At 37.0% G+C, this 22,740-nt stretch overlaps 2 protein-coding genes across 2 annotated transcripts; both read left to right on the plus strand.

Moving 5' to 3' along the window:
- Positions 1–700: 700 nt before the first annotated feature.
- LOC149016143 (putative disease resistance protein RGA4) lies at positions 701–8,981 on the plus strand. The gene is made up of 6 exons (XM_089156681.1): positions 701–4,392; positions 4,947–5,144; positions 5,278–6,733; positions 7,585–7,746; positions 7,841–7,907; positions 8,246–8,981. The coding sequence occupies exons 1-2, from the start codon at positions 701–703 to the stop codon at positions 4,969–4,971; spliced, it is 3,717 nt and encodes a 1,238-aa protein (XP_089012807.1). The 3' UTR covers positions 4,972–5,144; positions 5,278–6,733; positions 7,585–7,746; positions 7,841–7,907; positions 8,246–8,981.
- On the plus strand, positions 6,644–22,448 carry LOC149016144 (putative disease resistance protein RGA3). Its single transcript, XM_089156683.1, has 8 exons — positions 6,644–6,733; positions 7,841–7,907; positions 13,801–13,950; positions 16,589–20,337; positions 20,922–21,072; positions 21,195–21,405; positions 21,822–21,960; positions 22,296–22,448. Exons 1-4 carry the CDS (start codon positions 6,644–6,646, stop codon positions 20,308–20,310), a joined length of 4,029 nt encoding a protein of 1,342 aa, XP_089012809.1. The 3' UTR covers positions 20,311–20,337; positions 20,922–21,072; positions 21,195–21,405; positions 21,822–21,960; positions 22,296–22,448.
- The last annotated feature ends 292 nt before the right edge of the window (positions 22,449–22,740 follow it).

Here is a 22,740-nt window from a genome sequence, read left to right on the forward strand (position 1 = left end):
TCTCTCAATACTTAATCTAAACTTTTTTCTTTGGTAGAATGCTAAACCTAAACCATGAACACTAAAACTTGATCCAAATCTCTCTACCAAAGCCTAAATCTAAAATCCTAAACCGTAAACTCAAAATCTAAATCCTAAACTCAAAATCTAAATCCAAAATCCAAAATCCAAAATCCAAAATCGAAAATCGTAACCCTATTCTTTGGTCCAATCAAGATTGCTTCACTTGAGCGGCTCCTGATTTATTTGCCATGCCTATTTGATCGTGCATCGTTCCATCATGTTCATTTCAAGTTGGGTATTCATGATCTTCATGCTCTACCTTGAGGGGGAGTATTACAACATTATTGTGTATATCTTGCAATTTCTATAGTGTGTTTATCGTAATTTTCTAATCTAGGTATATCTGTTATTTTAATCTTCTAATCCATCCAAGTAGATCTTATTGTAATCTTCTATTATAGCTAGGTATTCCTCTCACTGTAATTTTATATTTTAGTTTATCTTAATTTTCTATTCTAGATATTCTACCCAAAAAGAGAAATTCTAATCTAGGTAGGTTATTTCCCTTATAGAGAAAGTCTATCTTCCATTCATGTATTTATATGTATCAAATTCTTAATAATAAACATACAAATATTCAGCCAACTCTAAACTTGACAAATCATTTCTGCTTCTTGTTTACATAGGAAAGACTACGATGAGAAATCATTATGCAGCTGGTAGACAGCTTATCTCGGCGCTGGGACAACGAGGAGCTGTTCAAGACGAGTTTGAAAAGCTTCGAGGTATTGTAAGAGAAGCCAAAACAATGGTTATGGATTTAGAATGGCTGGTTTTGCTGAGTAACGGAGATGAAAAAGCATCACAGTTGTGGGAAAAATTCACCAGATCGTATTGTGAAGCTAACGAGGCGTTAGATGAGTTGTCATACGAAGCCATGAGAATTCATCAAATGGAGGAGGAGATCCAAATGTACTGCATGATGACCACAAAGGTTAGCATCAACTGCTCCTTGTCATTCCATCATCCGCTTTTACTTCTTAGCAAAATGTCCCTTAGAATCAAGGAGTTCCAACATACAATAGATGAGGTGAAAGGAGAAATGAAATCCCTCGATGCTACAAGTAGTACTCGGGTTGAGAACCATGAAAGCGACTCCTCACAATTTATCTCTGAGATTCGTGATGTGGAAAACAAACAAGCAACTAGAGGACTTTGGATGGAAGTGAAAAAGATCGTTGAAATGTTGGTTCATCAAAACAATGAAGAAAAGCTCTCTGTCATCCCCATAATACTGGGATGGTGGGATTTCTCTGGGCATCTTACAGGAGTGTACATGACCAGGTGGATCTTGGATGACAAATTAATAGAGGAAAATTATGATCTGAAAATTTGTATTGATGTGGCTTCAGGTTTTGATGTGAAATGTATTGTAAAACAAATAATTGAACAGACAGTCGGAAGAAACATAGATTGTTCAAAAACTTGGGACGATTTACAGCATATGTTGGAAGAGAATTTGAGTGGTAAGAAGTTTATACTTGGGCTGTACAGTTCTACAACCTTTGCAGATCCAGATCAAGAAATATGGGATAATTTTACAACTTTGTTAAGAGTTGGCTCCAAAGGGAGCAAGATAATTATTGTAACAATAGATGAACATCGGAGTGACATGGTCGGGACACTTGCTCCATATATTATAGAGGAACCAACAACACTAGAAGATAAATGGTTGGTGTTCTGCGATGGAGCACCGTTTATGACCGTAAAAGGCTTAGATTTGGGGAGTGGAGACCTAGTGACAATAGGGAGGAAGCTTGTTAAGGAATGCGGATATAGTCTTTTCATGTTAACAACTTTAGGTTACACACTGGGCTTCAAGACAAAAATGGAAGAATGGAGAACCATCCTTAATATTAGGAAATCACTGCATAGTCATCCTTATTCCACACTAGTGACTTGTTACCATGACATGGAGCCATTTCTGAGAAGATGCTTTGTATATAGTTACTTAAAATTTGGTTCAGGTTCTACAATTCAGAAGAAGAAATTGATTCAGTTGTGGATGGCAGAAGGTTTGTTGGAAGAAGCGGCAACATCGTCTTCTCAATTAGCAGAGGATGTAGGTGATGCATATGTTCGTTTGCTTGATGAAAGAGACTTCTTTCAATATGTCGAATCGGGTGTGTATTGCATAAAAATCTCAACTGGATTTGTAGAAACATTGCCATCTAGACATCTTTTTTTGGAAAAATCTTCTTCACCTCAGGGGTTGAGAGATCTACGTGTGCTAGAATGTACACATGTCAAAGAAGAGTACCCGTCATTCTCAATTATTGGGGAGAATAGGTTGAAGCACTTGAGGTATCTCGATCTTTCTTACGGTCGGTTTAAAGCATTGCCTGACTCCATTTGCAAACTCTACCATTTGCAAACTCTCAAGCTGTTACACTGTAGATTTCTTCAAAGATTGCCTCAAGGAATGAGAAAACTGATCAACCTGAGGCATCTGGAAATTGAAAAAACTCTGCTGTACATTCCAAGAGGTTTAAGCCAACTGAGCAACCTTCAAACCCTACCTTGGTTCAAAATGGCCAACAAAGAAGATCATGCTGCTGCTGCTTCTGCTGCTGGTATTGAAGAGCTGGGATGTCTACAACAACTTGGTGGAAGTTTGGGTTTGATTGGCCTCAACAATGTGAAAGGCAGAGAAGATGCTAAGGCGGCAAAATTGAATGAGAAAAGCAGAATCCAAGAGTTGACATTGGAATGGAAATCAGCTACTGGCGCTGACAAGGATAGCCAAAAACGACAAGTCGATGTATTGGAGGAGCTCCAACCTCATCAAAATCTATCACTTCTGAGGATGCTTCGTTTCAGTGGCACCCAGTTCCCTAAGTGGTTGGGTAATAACCATCTCTGGAATTTACAAGAACTTTTTATCTACTCATGTCACCATGTGAAGTCTTTAGATTTGACAGGTTTGAGATCCCTTCGGAAACTAGAGATTTTACATTGTGAAAATCTGGAGTGTGCTGGAATCAACGGTCTTAAGAAGTTAATGCTCTTAGAATTCAAGAGATGTGATAAGCTGAAATCCCTAATTGGAGGGAACCAATCGGAAGTCGTTCGTGAAGAGCACATTCTTACCATGCTTACAAAATTGCGGGTCGAAAGCTGCGATCATCTCACAGATTTGCTCGGAAAGAAGCCGTTGCTCCTGCAGTCGCTGGAGTCATTGCATATACGAAGTTACAGGAAGCAAATGGTTTTAGTGAAAAACCTTTCGTCGCTTCAGGACTTGCAGATAAAAGATTGTCCAAACCTAGAGTTGTTAGATGGCGCAAGACAGCTCGAATCCCTGCAACACTTTTCGATTGGTGGTTGCCCTAAGCTCAAGGTCTTATTAGAAGAGATTCAACACTGGATAAAGCTGCGGACACTCACTATTTCTGCTTGTGCAAATTTAAGGAATCTTCCAAGGGGCATCGGTAAGCTTAATTCACTTGAGAATCTGGAGATTAGCGAATGTCATTGCCTATTCACTTTTTCAGATGAAATTCAAGGATTGACGTCGTTAAAGACTCTGAAGATTGAGCAGTGTCCATATTTGACATCTATGCCCACCACCATGGAAAATCTCTCGTCGCTAGTATTTTTGGAAATTTCGAGTTGCAAAAGGTTGACGTCTTTGCCAGGAGGGTTGCAGGACTTGACATCACTAGAGATTCTGAAGATAAAAGGCTGCGATGACTTGGAAAAATTACCAGACGAAATGGGGAAGGGCTCGACCCTCCGTGTGTTGGAAATATCTGGTTGTCCAAGTCTAACACTTCTTCCTCATGGCCTGGGAATGCTCCATACCCTCAGTCGGTTGGAAATAAGTGATTGTCCTAAGCTAGAAGATCTACCTACAACTCTGGGAGACCTTTCATCACTTCAATTTCTATACATTCAGAGATGTCGTAAGTTGGCTTCAATCCCCAACACTTTGTCACACATGAAATCCTTACGGGTACTTTGGTTGATCGACTGTGCCAGTCTAACAGATATCACCAGCGGGCTGCGATGCCTCTCGTCTCTTCAGAAGTTGACCATATGGGGATGTCATAACCTTGTCAAGCTTCTGCCTCCGCCTGAGGGGATTCAAAAAATGAAATCATTGAAAGAGCTTACCATTTCAAATTGTAGGAAATTAAAAATGCTGCCGAACGGATTGGAGAAGCTCTCGTCACTTAAGAAGCTGGTTGTTTGGGAATGCCCCGAATTGAAATCTTCAGAATTTGTGATACGTGAGCTGCGTTTGCGGGGAATAGAACCGGTGACAAAAAACTGCCCTTTTCTGGAGGTCCGTCCCTGTAACATCGCTCATGCTACTCCAGGCTGCAGGTTTGTTTTCTTCTACATTCTAATCATATCTTTCCTTTGAATTTTCATTTCCAACCAATACTCGGGAAAATCTATCCAGTTTTAGTTAGCTGTTTATTTGTTTATTTTTGGAGTCTTGAACTCGATTGAGATTGATTGGTTCTAAGACATTGGTGAATTCTTCTCTTATATTCAAGTACTAACATGGGTATTATTTTCCCTCCACGTTGCACCTGCTACTGTAACTTAGCTTTTAGCTCACTTGACTCACCGTATGAAACTCCAAATCCTACCCTCTCCAGCTTCTGTTCTACCTAGTTTTTGAATAATCCACCTCCGTACGAGGTTCTTTCTGTTTCGAACCGATGCATTTCCCAAATAAATTAAGGTCTTTTCAACAAATATTAGTTCCTATTAGTGTACTTCTCTGTCAATTCTTGTGAATCTGCTACTGGATTCTCATTCAAAGATGAGTAGGATCAAACTTTAGCAGAGGGGATGGGAATAAATCATGGCTTCTCATCCTCTGGTTTCTCAGAAATGTTTGGTAATAATTAAGATCCCTTCCTTGGCAGGTTGGATACATTTGCTTTTGTCTGACTATCAGAGTGGTCTGAATGCTGGATGAGTATTCTTTGTTCTGCAACCTCCTTCTCCGGTCCAGATCTGATTTCTTTCCTTAACTGCTGCTTACCAAATCAAGCCCTCTTCTTGTGCTTGCCAGAATACACACGAGATATAAAGGGCTTATCAGAGGGCATGTTATCACAGTGGTATTGTGAGGATCTTTTCCCCTATATTTGTTTATTGGGAAAATCTTCATGTAACAATGTTGGTGAAAAGAAGATGTAACTTGCTTTATTGTTGTTTGAGTATAATCCATTTCTTTTTTTTTTTTTTCTACAGGATGAATCTTGCCATTTGACATGCACAATGACCCGTGAAAGATATACAAGGATAAGCCACTTACATGTATTGAAAATACAGTCGATCCGTTACTTGAAAGAGCTATGGAATAAAACATGGGTACAATCAAGAGCTGGTTACAACTTGCCACTTCTTTTCTTCACCACTTTGTCTCTTTACTTACTTACCAATTTACCAAAAAAGTTTGCGATATGTAAGTTTTTTTACCTTTTCCTGCAGTTTATAGACCTCCAAATATTTCATCTTCCATATATAGTGTGGAGCTTGCAATAGATTGCGTGCATTCCTTGTTGCATGCCTCCGACTGGCCCACTGCCTCTTGTCACAGATCTTGTAATTGCAGCTGCATGTTTTCAAAGGAATCTTGAGAGTTGTTCCACTTGTATATTATTATCTGGATTCAAGATAAGCGTCTTTCCTTGCTTGGATCATGCAAATTAGATTAGGCAAGATGTTTTTCCTTTGTATTATAAATATTACACTTTGACTTCTAACCGAACTGGAGGTACATGTAATGCTATCGATATTTTTCTGCTCAAAGAATTTACTTCTCTTGGGCTTTTCTTTTGTAATTGATGAAATTTACTTTGATTCTGTGGCAATTCATCAAGGCACTAAACATGTCGGCCTGTTTTAGTTTTTGTGCCTTCTTACTATATGGAAGAATTGCACAAAAATATAGGCCTGTTTTGGAACTCTTCGTTCTGGTTTTATTATGTGTATGGAAGCATTTTATGACTGTTCTGTGGACAGTTTAAATGTGAAGCTATTAACTTATCCTGATATTTTTATTTACTCTGTTCTCTTCAAAATTTTTCCTTGCAGATAAAATTTTCAGGTCTAAAAACTCAAACACTCCATGACTCCATTTGTTGATGATATGTATGACAGGTTGAAGGAGACCAATGAATGAATATGAGGTCATCATTTTTTATGGCCAGAAAATACCTTTGTTTTGGAAAATGTTAAGTCCAAATTTTTCTCCTCTTCATTTATGCAGTATGACAAATCTGAAGGGCATGAGTCATGTGGATTTGACCTTCCAATCTGGTCAATTTCGATTTCACTTTCTTACTCTTTTAATTTTTTTCCATTACGGACCATACAAGAGGGGAAGAGAGTGACTGATTGCCTCTTTTATGTTTTAATTCTATGCTAGATTAAATGCTTTATTGAACTTGAATACTGTATGTTATCCTCATTTGATTACTTTATGTTAGAAGTGAAATTGCAAGAATTTATTGATCTGTCAAATATTTAATTGTGGAAAGGCAGTTGCGGATGTTGAGAAGTTTGGGGGTGGAGACTTTGGACAAGCAGTATGCTGATGTTTTAACACCATTGAATGACACTCTTGACACCTAAGAAATTTGGCCTCAAGTATGTTCAGAAACTGGCAAAGCGTTCTGTAAACAGTTGTACTGTACCTGATGAGGTTAGCTGTTCTATCTTGAATTCTAGAGTCGCCCATAAAATATGCATTTTCTGCCCTTAAAAACTGGCATCAACTTGCAGCTGAGGATTATATCATGAAAATGATGCTTAATGTGTTGCGTTTTAGGATAGAGACACAATTGAAATCATGGGGTTCTTGAATCCCTGATGCTACAAATGCTGTCTCTGTAGAATGCCTCAGTGAAGTGACTATGATGCTGAGAGCCAAGTTCAGAAATTACATGCAAGCAGTTGTGGAGAAGCTTACTGAGAATGTAGATCCTCCTTTCAAGAGATGTATACTTAGTGTCAGCACTGTTTCTTCACTTTATAGGGGTTTTTTTTCCTTTTTCCTCATGACGGAACTTGCTATTTCTTTGTTTAAAATTTTAAATCAACTTGTCTTAGTTGAAACCATGATAGTTATTTAGGAAGTAGATCTTAGAGAAGATTTTTAACTTCTAAGCTACATAATACATAAACTCATTTTCATAATTTTGCCATGTTGGACATAATGTGTCATTGCCCATGAACATGTCTAGAAAGGAATAGCTTTGCTTTTAAGATCCTGATAAGTTTTCATAGCTGTTTCTGTGTTATTTGTCTCACCATGCTTATAACTATGTGAAGTTACGATTGTACCTTGTCTGTAAGAGAGAATATTATTGTATTTATGAAATATACGAGGTAAAACAGCAAGGGTACCGAATTTTTGGTGAAATATCAAGTGTCCACACATATGCATGGTTTGAGCTTGTCAGGAAATTGCCACATTTCATTTCTTTCCACCCAGAATTGGTTCAATTATCTATTATTTTCTAATTATGGTGATTTGTTTCCTTGTATCTTCAGACAAGAGTTCAAAATCATCCAAGACTCAGAAAGAGACTGTGGTTGAATCATATGTTAGGAGCAGAATGCAACCCCTGGAGGATCTGCTGACAAAGACAATAGATCACCTACATACACACTCTCTTAGAGACTCGTGTTTGTAGCAATTTGTCGAGGCTATTGGTACTGAATGGGACATGTATATTTGAAGCTTTAGCATGAGGCTGTTCCATCTTTATACTGCTTAACATCTCAAATGTTCTCTGTTTTCTTACAGGATATTCTGAGTGTTTTGGAAAACATGAAGGAAAACAGGATTTGGTTCAAGGGGCATTGTAGTGGCTGTATGTAGTCTTCGACTTTTAAGTTCATACTAGTCTTTATATGTGGAAGAATGTGAGGAGTAAGGCAAATCAGAGAGTTCTACGGAAAACCTTCTGGTGGGCTTTTACAGAGAGTGATGATAATTAGATCAATGGATCTAGGAAGTGGACCAGATAGACAATAAAAATCAATCCTTTTGCGGTCAAAACTATCTGGTTGAGCAGTCATTTGGTTTTCTGATAACATACAAAATGAGCAGGCCCTTGAGACACCCACATCATAAAATTGGTCAAAACTCTCCTAATTTGTCTTGATAGGATGTTGCCTTCAGTTGTATGACATGTTGTGGAATGTGCAGGTATTGGATGACACCTTTGCATCACAGATGCAACAGTTGCTTGGGAGTCACTTTGAGAGAAAGACCTAGAGCCTTCTAGATCAGTAATGGAGGTTTGGTCGATGCTCTGCAAGGATGCTTTGAACCATAAGGACAGTAACTTCTACTATTAATTCTAGCAAACATGTACATACGCATTGGAAGAGCAATAGAGTTCAAATTCGTGGTCGAAGAACCCACTAAGGATTTTTTTTCCTTCTTTCTCCTGATGCAAGTGGGTAAGAAAAATTTACAGAGTTTAGCAACCTTTGCATCTGTGTGCTTAACAGCGCATCTTGGACGGTGGTTTTGTCCCATACCGTACAGAGATCAACTCAGCCCAAGTTGATAAAAGGTGAAGATGTTCATGGAGGTTTACAACTATATAAACATATTGTAAAGTATTGAAGATAATCTTTCTGCATTTTAAGTACTGAAGATAATCTTTCAGTATTTTCTGCCCATCGCATCTTGCAGTGATACCAATTTTGTAATTGTGGTGACCTTTGGAACACAAGTTGAACACTTTTATGGTACAAATCATATTTAAGATTATTGCACCAATATGTCTTAGGCTTTTCCCTCTTTTGTTTGTATATGGATTGATGGTTGCGATCAGGAACATCCCATGCTGGTAATCTCATGTTAGAAACCATGTCTCCTATAGGAATTGTTTGATTTATTAAAACTGCCGTCAACACATGATGATGGATTTAGGTTTTATGGGATGAGTACTTAGAATGAGGTGGTTTTGGCAGAACATTTTTACTAGATTGCAATACAAAATGACTTAGATGGTTATAGATACGCGATGTAGAGCACCTAGCAATTTCAGGCTACGGCTGCATGAAAAATTCTAGTGACTGGAAAATTTTATTGAATCCTAGTAATGAATTAATAAAAAGTTAAAACATATGAACGTACACTAAGGTGAATGGAGAATCTCTAGATTATGAAAAATAAATGGTGGGGGTTGTTCTGAGAGGGAATGTTTATTTATTGGACAAATCTTCATGTTACAAGGTTGACGAAAAAGAAATACAACTTGCTTTATTGTTGATTAAGTATAATCCATTTCTTTTTTAAAACAAGATGAATCTTTGTCATTTCACATACACAATGACTCTCGAAAATACACACGGATGAGCCACTTATATGTTGTATTGAAAACCCGGTTAATCCATCACTTGAAAGAGCTATTGAATAAAACATAAGTACAATCAAGAGCTGATTACAACTTGCAACTTCTCTTCTTCACCACTATGTCTCTTTACTCATTTACCAATTACCAAAAAGAGTTCATACAGTGTGGAGTCTTTTATACCTTTTCTTAGAGTTTTATAGACCTTCCAAGTGTGTAGTCTTCGATCTACAGTGTGGAGCTTTGCAATAGATTGCGCGCATTCCTTGTTGCATGGCCTCCTCTCGCAGATTTTGTAATTGCAACTGCAGATTTTCAAAGGAATTTGATAACTGGAAATCTTTGTTAGTCGTTCTTTCCATGATGCTCTGAACCATAAGGACAGCAAAACCTTTTAATTTCTGATGATGTTTAAATGCATATCCCAGTAACCTTCCTTATCCAGCTGTATATGACTGAACCATTGAAAAAGGATGGCCGTCTCTTCAACTGTTTTCAGGGACTATATTAACAGATCCATTTTTGCCTTAAATTTCATTTTCGTTTTTCCATTTGGGTTTTCAATTTCATTTAATGGGTATGGGGATTAAATGGGTGACAGTGATAAATTCACTCTTGGTCAATACTTTTACTTCAGTGGCTACTCTTCTACTGAGCCCAAAAAACGCTTGAGAGGGTGAGTTAGCTAAAAAAAAATATTCAATTTTCAATTCTCTGCAAATAGGTTTGCTTCTTCTTCATACGATTTTGATTATTCCCTCTGGTTATCTGAACTTGAATAGAAGACTCTATGCCGTGGCAATGCTTTGGGCTTGCGGGTTGCTTTATTTCTTTGAGTGTTAATCTTCTACACAAATGAATTTTCTGGATATGTCTTTCTTTCTAGTTCGATGCTTCTGGTAAAGGTGAGGATGCAGATGACAATTTAAGAGATTGAAAGACTGCATTTGCATCTCACTTTCCTGAACTCATCATTTACATCACACCAAAATGAGAGGTTGCGTCTCCATCTACATTGGTCAAAGGGTATAATTGTTTTTTATTTCAATCTTAATTCTTTAGTTTGTTCTGTAATGGATTTTTTCTCTTCAATTTTGACTATTCTAACCGAAAAGGGATGGATGCTTTTGAAACTTAAAATAGGGGTGCTAATGCATTAAGACCTTTGTTTTGAGGTTTTGGAGCAATTTGCTGGGGAAAAAAGTGTTTAGAATTTATTGAACCAACGTTTATTTATCATGAAATTCTTTGACATTTATATTAAATGCATGACATTGACTAAGTTGTCATTGTCCACGGCACAGTCCATCACCATTTTCAATTGTTTCGATTGTTTCACGAAAGAAAAAAAAAAGTTTTGAATTGCAAGTCACTTCACCAAACAATGGGGAGTCTTGTGGATTACTTGGAGAAAAGGACTGACTTTTTCTTTTTTCGGTGCAAGAGGATTGTGACTTGTGAGAGAGAATTGTTGACTTGTACTCTTGAATTCTCTTTGCTCCACTTATGTTTTGGTTTGAGTTTCTTCTCCAAAGATCAAGTCTCTTCCATGTCAAGCCAAGAGGAACATGGAAATCCGTTATCATTGAAGGGTTGCTTAGTCGGTGTTAATCGGCTCTTCTTAGTAAAAAGGTCATGGATTTGTTTCTTTCTGTGGTATATGTAACAGTTCTGGATTGTGCTTCAGTGGTGCGTCTTATGTGGCGGTGTCTATAGTGCTCATCGTTGGACGCATGTCACATAGATTTCATTTAATCTCAACCAATCAAAACAACATATGCATATTTAACCAACTAAAGTAAAACAAAATCCTCTCTCTTTTTTTTATTTTTTTTATATATAAATGAACCGAATAATGTTTTGAGCAATTGAGATTTAATGGGATCCATGTGGCGTGCATTCAACGGTAGGCACCACAAGTACCACCACTTCAAATGCATCACACAAGTGAGATCCAAATAGTTCTCACCTCTTAATATAAATTAAGCTCTACCAATTCCAAAAAAAACATGGAAACCCATTGATCTCAAGAGTGACATTTTGTTGGCTAAGTTAGCAAAAAGTAATACTTCATAAGTAGAGCCATAGAGGTCAAGAGTCGAAATCTCCTTAGGCCTCTCCCTTATATATTCAAACCAAAATTAAAAAGATCAAAATACTAATTATAGGAAAATTGCACCACTTGGGCATGTAAGAATTATACCAATAGAATACAATGGTCCTAAAGTAATTTTCCCTATTTATTCTTACTTTTAAGTCGAAGATGCATAGGCCTGAGTGATGAAATAGGGGGAGGGGGAGTTAGGTTTGAACCCTACACTTCTTTGGTCGGACCTTAAAAACTAGCATAACCTTGCAACTTGGAATCCTTTTGAATAGCATGCAAGGGATGCTTGATGTGGTGCATCCTAGGATAGAGACACAATTGAAATCATGGGATTCTTGCATCCCTAATGGTACAAATGTTGTAATGCCTTAGGGCCTGTTTGGTTACATGAGTCTGGAGATTTCAAATATCTAGAAATATCTAGAGATTTTAAATCTATAGATTTCAAATCTATGGAGTTATAATTTATAAAATTAGATGTTTGGTTGTGGAATGAAATATGTGGATTCATCCTAAGAAACTATTTGATCAACGTGATTTTTGTGAATGTGCAAATGTATAGCTTTTTTGAAATCTCTGGATTTCACACCTTACCCATAAATCTACAGATTCACATTTTTAGTGTAAAAAGGTGAATCTCTAGATTTCATGAATCTAGAGATTTTTACAACCAAACGGGTATAATTCTCAGATTCATGAATCCAGAGATTTGAAATCTCTGGATTCATGTAACCAAACAGGCCCTTAGTGAAGTGACTATGATGTTGAGAGTCAAGTAAATGAAATTACATGCAAGCAATTGTGGAGAAGCTTGCCAAAATCAGCACTATTTCTTCACTCTCTGTTTTTTATTGGGTTTAGAACCATGATAATTATTGAGGAAGTAGATCTTCGAGAAGATTTCTAACTTCTTAGCTACATAATATATAAATTCAATTCATTTTCATAATTTTCCCAGTTGGACTTAATGTGCCATCACCCATGTACATGTCTAGAAATTATTAGCTTTGCTTTTAGTATTCTGGTAAATTTTTAGACCTAGTTCTGTGTTATTTGTCTCACCATTTTCAATTGTTTTGAATTGTGAGTCACTTTCACCTAAAAATTGGAGTCTCGTGAACTGCATGGGGGCAAATCCCTTGATCTCAAGAGTGACCTGCGGTTGATTATGTGCATTAGCTCAGTTGATAAAGATGAACAATTCATAAAGGGTGAAGAATTATCTTCTTGGACCTAGCGCTTCTCCTTTGTATAACAAACTAAAGTTCAAAAAAAAAAAAAAAAAGGGTTACTAATTCTTACCAAGAAAAAGTTACTAAGTCTAAGAAAATCACACCACTTGAGTAGGTAAGAGTTATAACAATAGAATAGAATGGTCTAAAAGTAATTTACCACCACTTATTCTTACTTTTTGGACTGGGGCCGAGAGGCCCAAGGGATCTTGTTAGGCGAGTGTCATTAATGTGGTGCTGCTCTTGTGGAGCTAGGTTAGTGCCGCTAAGGTGGTGGTGCTTGTGGTCCCAAATTTGGATGGTCGGCACATGGTTTCCGTTAAACCTTAGTTGCTCAAGACATGGTCGGTTCTTTTAAAAAAGAAAAGTGATTTTTTTTTTCACTTTAATTATTATATATGCGCTTGGTGTTTTGAGTGACTGGGATTTAATTGCAACCCTAGGCACCACCACGTTAGCACTAGCTTAGTAAAATTCAAGCCCAAGTGATAGGTAGGTGGAGAGGGGAAGGTGTGGAGGGACAGAAGACCTCTTTACTCTACGTCTACATACGAAGCTGCCACCTTCGTAGTAGAAGCACATCTACCATTTATTCTTAGTTAAAAATATTTCTTCTCTTATATCGTTGGCAAGCACTAATGCTTGGCCCATTGCCACTTTGCAGTTTTAGGGACTGTAAAGTACTCCCCTTCCATGAGTTGTTTGCTTGCTTTCTTTAATGAAGTCTCTTTACCCAAAAGAAGAAGGGGGGGGTGGAAATTATGGTGTTTCTTGTAGTTCTAGAGTACATAGATCTTGTAATTCTCATGGCAATAAGGATTGCTTGTTAAAGACTATGGTGTGTATAGCAATTATTCTTCTTTGACGGCATGAGTGTTTGATCTACTCCATCAAGTATCTTTATATCTTTTAGCAAAACGAGTCATGATATATTCGATTCTCTTCTTTAACTACATGGACAAGTAATGAATAATGAAAGCCATTTCTTTGGATGTGCTTTACTTTAATTATTCTTTTCTTATAACCAAACTTCAAGAATTCCTTGCTGCTACTTTAGCTTATTCTTTCTTTGTGTTGCTGCAAGGAAAGGTTAAAATATACGCATTCATCGTCTGGCCTGGGAGAGTATTGTTGCTTGTGTCTTCTTCTGAATTTATTGTTCTTGTTCACCCAGGAATGATGGCTCTAAGAGGCTTTTATGAAGCTGGTAAATTAAAGATTTGTTCAATCTCTTCCATTATCGATAATTTTCTGCAATTTAATTATATATACTTAATATCCTGAGTTCTTGATGAATTATATTATGATATTATTGTGTATATCTTGCAGTTTTGATAATTTGCTTATTGTAATTTTCTAAGCTAGGTGTATCCCTTATTGTAATATTTTAATTTAAGTAAATCTTATTGTAGTCTTTAATTATAGGTTTCTTTTCTCCTTAGTATAATTTTTTATTATAGGTAAATCTCTTATTTATTATAATCTTCTATTCTAGGTTGTTCTTTCTCCTTACGGGGAAAGTCTCTCTCATTCATGTAAGTATATGTGTCAGTTTTTCACTAATAAACATACTAATATCCAACCAAATCTAAACTTAACATACTATCAGCCTGACATTTGATCATGCCTTTTTCCTCATGGCAACCAAACCTTCATTCTCAGCAACTACTGTAGCAGTTGCCAATCCATCTTCTCCTTATTTTATTCATAATTCCACATCCTAATCCTAATTCTTAACTTCCCCGAGAACAAATCCTAATCCTAAGCTTTCCCGAGTCCAAATCCTAATCCTAAAACTTTCTCGAGGTTGAATCCTAATTCTAAGCTTCATTCCTTATTCTAAATAAGTACACCTTAGACCTACACTCCCATTTTCTCAATGCTAAACCTAAACTTTTTTCTTTGGTAGAATGCTAAACCTAAACTATGAACACCAAAACTTGATCCAAATCTCTCTACCAAAGCCTAAATCTAAAATCCTAAACCCTAAATCTAAAATTTTAAACCCCAAACTCAAAATCTTAAATATCAAATCTTAAACTAAAAATTCAAAATCTAAATCCTAAATCCTGAACTCAACTCCTAAACCCTAAATTCAAAATCTTAAATCCTAAACTCTATTCTTCGGTCCAATTTAAGATTGTTTCATTTGAACAGCTTCCTTATTTATTTGCCATGTCTCTTGATCGTGTGTCGTTCCATCATCTTCAATTCAAGTTAGGCATTCATGATCTTCATACTCCACCTTCAGGGGGAGTATTACGATATTAATTGTGTGTATCTTACAGTTTTGATAGTGTACTTACTGTAATTTCTAATCTAGGTATATTTCTTTTTGTAATCTTCTAATTTATGTAGATCTTAGTATAATCGTCTATATATTTCTTTTATTGTAATTTTTTATTCTAGGTTATTGTAATATTCTATTCTAGGTATTTTACAAAAAAAAAAAAAAAAGAAAGAAAGAAAGAAGGAAGAAGAAGAAGAAGAAGAAGAAGAAAAGAAAAAAAGAAGAAGAAAAGAAGAAGGGGTAAATTGCATATAGAGTCATAGAACCCATGGATCTACAAACAATTACATATACCACCCCTGAAAAAATCAATTACAAATATTAAAACTAAATGATGATATCATCACTAAACAAGTATTGAAAAAAAAAAAAAAAACCTTTATTATAAAAATATTTTTTACAATACCATTTTGCCCTCATCCCGTCCTCCTTCGCTCCTCGAGTTCACCTATGCTTTCCGAATATTTAGCCATTGGTAGGTCATAGTAGCCTCTAGTTTTTCTATTTAAAGGCATGTAGGTTTTCAGTTTTTTCGTCATGCCAACCCTTGAAAACCCTCCCAAAACCACCCTCTCCAGCATTGAATCAGGTTTGAAGTTCCTCATGGTAGACTTGAGCTAAGCATAGCTGAAAATTCCCAACTTATGTTTGTTTGGTATGTGCAAAACGGGACTGTTTGTGAACAATTCATCCAAGCTTGCGCAGTGAGAGAATCGGCTCTGATTAGTGATACTGGTTGAAAGCCCACCATTATGTTGCTGCTATTGTTTGATGTACACTTTCTGGAAAACAAGAAAAGAGAAATCCAAAATCATTTTAAGCTACCAGTCCACAAATAGAAATTGTGTTTCTTGAATTGGGTGTGTGAAATTTGAGAAAACAAGCATCCATTTGAGACAACAATCAAATTTTAAAAACATAAAATTCAAACACTAAAAAGTGGGGAAACCCATCTACAAGTGATGAGGAAACCCAGAGCTCAAAAGTTTCCAATGCCTTGAAAAGCACAAATAATTCATGAACTTACAAAGGGTAAAATCTCTGATTGTGCTTGAGTTGCGGTTCTCTCTCTCTCTCTATAGTTAATTAACAAAAATAAAATCGAAGAAAGATACTAAAGCTTGGGGGAGAAAAGGAGGATGAGACAGGGATGAGGGAGAGTGGGAAGGATTCAGAGAGCAGAGATGGATTGCCTTAGGAGAGGTCAACAGCAGAGAGAGAGAATAGAATTGATGAATGAGGGTAAAAATGGTATTGTAAAAAATCTTTCTAAAGGGTAAATATTTGGTATTTCACATAGATCATTATTTAATACGTAATTATAAGGGGAGATTTGTAATTATTGTTTTTAGGAGTAATAGATATAATTAATTGCAGATCTAGGAGTCTACATGCAATTTGCCTAAAAAAATATTCTATTTTAGGTAATTTTTCTTCTTGAGAAAATATATCTTCTATTTATGTATTTATATGTGTCAGTTTCTCAATAATACCCAAACCAATATTCAACCAAATCTCTATCTAAACAAATTATTTTTGCTTCTTGTTTATATAGGAAAAATTGTAATAAGAAATTATCATGCAGTTGGTAAAGAGGTGATCTCTACGGCATTGGGACGACGAGGAGACATTCAGGATGAGTACAAAAAGCTTCAAGGTATTGTAAGAGAAGCCAAAGCAATGGTTATGGATCTAGAATGGATAGTTTTGCTGAATAAAGGAGATGAAAAAGCGTCGCAGTTGTGGGAAAAGTTCACAAATTTGTATTGGGAAGCTGAGGATGTCTTAGATGAGTTTTCATATGATGCCATAAGAATTCATCAAATGGAGGAGGAGAAGGAGGAGATCCAAAAGTATTGCATGAAGACCAAAAAGGTTAGCATCAAGTCCTCCTTGTCATTCCACTACCCGCTTTTATTCTTTAGCAAAATGTCCCTTAGAATCAAGGAGTTCCAACATACAATAGATGAGGTGAAACGAGAAATGAAATCCCTCGATGCTACAAGTAGTACTGGGGTTGAGAACCATGAAACCGACTCATCAGACTCATCACTATTTGACCCTGAAATTAGTGTTGTGGGAAACGAACAAGCAGGTAGAAGACTTCAAATGCATTATGACAAGATCGTTGGAATGTTGATTGATCCAAACAATCAAGAAAAGCTCTATGTCATTCCCATCACACTGGGATGGTGGGATTTCTCGGCAAATTTAAGTGGAGAACAACTTATAATGTCGGTCTTCAATAATAAATCAATACAGGAACATTTTGATCTGAGAATTTCTGTCGATGTGGATTCAGGTTTTAATGTGAAATGTATTATAAAAGAAATAATTGAGCAGTCTCTTGAAAGAAACATAGATTATTCAAAAAATTGGGACAATTTACAGCGCATGTTGGAAGAGGTTTTGAGTGGTAAGAGGTTTGTACTTGCATTGTGTAGTACTCGTAGAACTTTTGTAGATCCAGATAGAGAAATATGGGATAATTTGATAACTTTGTTAAGAATTGGCTCCATGGGGAGCAAGATAATTATTGTAACAACAGATGAATATCACAGTGATAGGGATGAGACACTTGCTCCATATTCTTTAAAGGAACCAACCCTAGGAGAAAAATGGGAGTTGTTCAGCAAAATAGCATTTAAGGGAGTAGAAGGCACACATGGTAAGAGTGAAGAGCTAGCGAGAATAGGGAAGAAACTAGTTAAGGAATGTGGAAATAGTTGTTCGATGTTAGCAACTTTAGCCTCCATGATGAGCTTCAAGACAAACATGGAAGAGTGGGAAAATGTTGTTAATACATGGAAATCACTACCTAGTGATCCTAATTTAGAATGGTTTATTTGTTACCATGACATGGAGCCATTTTTAAGAAGATGCTTTGTATATAGTTACTTAACATTTGGTTCAGGAGGTTCTACAATTCAGAAGAAGAAATTGATTAAGCTATGGATGGCCGAAGGTTTGTTGGAAGAAGTAGCAACATCGTCTGACAATAATACATTAGCGGAGGAGGATGTAGGTGATGCATATGTTGATTTGCTTGATAAAAGAGGCTTCTTTCATTTTGTCAAATTGGGTGAGTACCACATAAAAAGGTCAGCTGATTTTGTAGACACATTGCCATCTAGACATCTTTTTTTGGCAAAATCATCTTCAACTCAGGGGTTGAGAAATCTACGTGTACTAGAATGTACATATGTCAAAGATGACTACTTGTCATTCTCAGTTATTGGAGGAGATACAAGGTTGAAGCACTTGAGGTATCTCGATCTTTCTTACGGTCGGTTTAAATCATTGTCTGACTCCATTTGCGAACTCTACCATTTGCAAACTCTCAAATTGTTACACTGTAGATCACTTCAAAGATTGCCTCAAGGAATGAGAAAACTGATCAACCTGAGGCATCTGGAAATTGAGAGAACTCTGCTAAACATTCCAAGAGGTTTAAGACAATTGAGCAACCTTCAAACCCTAACTTGGTTCAGGATGGGCAACAAAGAAGATGCTGCTGCTGCTGCTGGTATTGAAGAGCTGGGATGTCTACAACAACTTGGTGGAAATTTGGGTTTGATTGGCCTCAACAATGTGAAAGGTAGAGAAGATGCTAAGGCGGCAAAATTGTATGAGAAAAGCAGACTTCAAGAGTTGACATTGGAATGGAAATCAACTACTGGCGTTGAGAAGAACAACAATAAACAAGAAGTCGTATTGGAGGAGCTCCAACCTCATCAAAATCTATTACTTCTGAGGATAGTTTTTTTCAGTGGCACCCAGTTCCCTATATGGTTGGATAATAAAAATCATCTCTCTAAATTACAGGAACTCTGCATCTACTCATGTCACCACGTGAAGTCTCTAGATTTGACAGGTTTGAGATGCCTTCGAAAACTAGAGATTTCATATTGTGACAATCTAGAGTATGCTGGAATCAAGGGTCTCAAGAACTTAGAGCTCCTAGAATTCAAGGGATGTGATAAGCTGAAATCCCTAATTGGAGGGAACCAATCAGAAGTCGTTCTTGAAGAGGACTTGCTTACCAATCTTCCTAGTCATGCAAAGCTGCGGATCGAAAGCTGCGATCATCTCACAAATTTGCCTGAAAAGGAGACGTTGCTCCTGCAGTTGTTGAAGTCATTGCATATACAAAGTTGCGGGAATCAAATGGTTTTAATGAAAAACCTTTCTAAGCTTCAGGACTTGCAGATACAAGATTGTCCGAATCTAGAGTTTTTAGATGGCGCAAGACAACTCGAATCCCTGCAACACTTTTTGATTGGTGGATGCCCTAAGCTCAAGTTCTTATCAGAAGAGATGCAACACTGGAGTAATCTGCGGACACTCACTATTTCTGCTTGTGCAAATTTAAGGGATCTTCCAAGGGGCATTGGTCTTGGTATGCTTACATCACTCGAGAAACTGGAGATTAGCGGATGTCGTTGCTTATTCAATTTTCCAGAAAAAATTCAAGGATTGAATTCGTTAAAGACCCTGAAGATTGAGCAGTGTCCATACTTGACATCTATACCTGCCGCCCTGCTAACCCTCTCGTCGCTTGCATTTTTGGAAATTTCGAGTTGCAAAAGGTTGACGTCTTTGCCAGGAGGGTTGCAGGACTTGACATCACTAGAGATTCTGAAGATAGAAGGCTGCGATGACTTGGAAAAATTACCAGACGAAATGGGGAAGCCCTCAACCCTTCGTGTATTGGATATAACTGGTTGTCCAAATCTAACACTTGTTCCTGATGGCTTGGGAAAGCTCCAAACCCTCAGCCGGATAGAAATAAGTGATTGTCATAGGCTAAAAGCTCTACCAACAACTCTCGGAGACCTCTCATCACTTCAATCTCTATACATTCAGAGATGTCGTAGCTTGGCTTCAATCCCCAACACTCTGCCATACATGAAGTCCTTACGGGTACTTTGGTTGATCGATTGTCCCAATTTAGCAGATATCTCCAACGGGCTGCGATGCCTCTCATCACTTGAGAAGTTGACCATATGGGGATGTCATAAGCTCGTCGAGCTTCTGCCTCAGCCTCAGGGGATTCGACACATGAAATCGTTGAAAGAGCTTATCATTTCAAATTGTTCGAAATTGGAAATGCTGCCGGATGGATTAGAGGAGCTCTCGTCACTTGAGAAGCTGGTTGTTTGGAAATGTCCCAAATTAAAATCTTCAGAATTTATGATAGACAATCTGCGGTCACAGGGACTAAAACTGGACATAAAGGACTGTTGTTTTCTGAAGGATGTAATCCATCCCCTGTAACATCGCTCATGCTACTCCAGGCTACAGGTTTGTTTTCTTCTACATTCTAATCATTTCTTTCCTTTGAATTTTCATTTCCGACCAATGCTCGGAAAATCTACCCGTGTTAGTTAGCTTTTTATTTCTTCTTCCCATTACAATTTTTCCCAGAGTTTACTTGTTTGTTTATTGTTGGAGTCTTGAACTCGATTGAGGTTGATTTGTTCTAAGACACTGGTGAATTCTTCTCTTACGTTCAAGTACAAACATGGGTATTATTCTCCCTACACGTTGCACCTGCTACTGTAACTTTTACCTCACTTGACTCACCATATGAAACTCCAAATCCTACCCTCTTCTGCTTCCGTTCTACCAAGTTTTTGAAGAATCCACCTCCATACGAGGTCCTTTTTGTTTCGAACCAATGCATTTCCAAATAAATTAAGGTCTTTTCAACAAATATTAGTTCCTATTAGTGTACTTCTCAGTCAATTCTTGTGAATCTGCTATTGGATTTTCATTCAAAGATGAGTAGGATCAAAGTTTAGCAGAGGGGATGGGAATTAATCATGGCTTCTTATCCTCTGGTTTCTCAGAAATGTTTGGTAATAATTAAGATCCCTTCTTGGCAGGTTGGTTACATTGGCTTTTGTCCGACTCTCAGAGTGATCTGATTTCTTTCCTTGACTGCTGCTCACCAAATCCAGCCCTCTTCTTGTGCTTGCCAGAATACACACGTGATATGAGGGGGCCTATCAGAGGGCATGTTATCACAGTGGCATTGTGAGGATCTTTTCCCCTATATTTATTTATCGGGAAAATCTTCGTGTAACAATGTTGGTGAAAAAAGAAGATGCAACTTGCTTTATTGTCGTTTGAATATAATCCATTTCTTTTTTCTACAGGATGAATCTTGTCATTTGACACGCACAATGACTCTGAAAAATACACAAGGATAAGCCACTTACATGTATTGAAAATCCAGTTGATCTGTTACTTGAAAGAGCTATGGAATAAAAAGGGGTACAAATACAATCAAGAGCTGATTACAACTTCTTTTCTACACCACTCTGTCTCTTTACTTACTTACCAATTACCAAAAAGAGTTTGTAATATGTAAGTCTTTTTTACCTTTTCTTGCAGTTTTAGATTAGTTAAGATGTTTTTCCTTTGTATTGTAAATATTGCACTTTGACTTCTAACCGAACTGGAGGTACATGTAATGCTCTCGGTATTTTTCTGCTTAAAAGAATTTACTTATCTTGTACTTTTCTTTTGTAATTGATGAAATTCACTTTGATTCTGAGGCAATTCATCAAGGCACTAAACATATCGGCCTGTTTTAGTCTTTGTGCCTTTTTACTATTTGGAAGAATTGCACAAAAATATATGCCTGTTTTGGAACTCTTCGTTGGTTTTATTATGTGTATGGAAGCATTTTATAACTGTTCTGTGGACAGTTTAAATGTGAAGCTATTAACTTATCCAGATATTTTTATTTACTCTGTTCTCTTCAAAAATTTTCCTTGCAGATAAAATGTTCAGGTGTAAAAACTCAAACACTCCACGACTCCATTTGTTGATGATATGTATGACAGGGTGAAGGAGACCATGAATGAATGTGAGGTCATCATTTTTCGATGGCCAGAAAATACCTTTGTTTCGGGAAATGTAAGTCCAAATTTTTTGTCCTCTTCATTTATACAATATGACAAATCTGAAGGGCATGAGTCATGTGAACTTGACCTTCCAATCTGGTTAATTTCTGCTTTGCTTGCTTACTCTTTTACTTTGTCTTTTTCCATTACAAACCAAAAAAGAGGGGAAGAGAGAGAGAGACTGATTAGTGAGAGAGTGATTATCTCTTTAATGTTTCAATTCTATGCTAGATTAAATGCTTTTGTCGGACTTGAATACTGTACATTATTCTCATTTGATAACTTTATGTTAGATGTGAGATTGCAATAATTTATTGATCGGTCAAATATTTAATTGTGGAAAGGCAGTTGCGGATGTTGAGAAGTTTGGGGGTGGAGACTTTGGACAAGCAGTATGCTGATGTTTTAAAACCTTTGAATGACACTTTGACACCTAAGAAATTTGGCCTCAAGTATGTTCAGAAACTGGCAAAGTGTTCTGTAAACAGTTGTACCGTACCTGATGAGGTTAGCTGTTCTATCTTGAATTCTAGAGTCTCCAATATTATATGCATTTTCTGCCTTTAAAAACTGGCATCAACTTGCAGCTGGGAATCCTTTTGAATATCATGAAGATGATGCTTGATGTGTTGCGTTTTAGGATAGAGACACAATTGAAATCATGGGGTTCTTGAATCCCTGATGCTGCAAATGCTGTCTCTGGAGAACGCCTCAGTGAAGTGACTGTGATGCCGAGATCCAAGTTCAGAAATTACATGCAAGCAGTTGGGGAGAAGCTTACTGAGAATGTAGA

Source organism: Hakea prostrata, chromosome 5 (genome assembly GCF_041222555.1).
Source record: "Hakea prostrata isolate BN-2017 chromosome 5, UWA_Hpros_2, whole genome shotgun sequence".
Lineage (NCBI taxonomy): Eukaryota > Viridiplantae > Streptophyta > Magnoliopsida > Proteales > Proteaceae > Hakea > Hakea prostrata.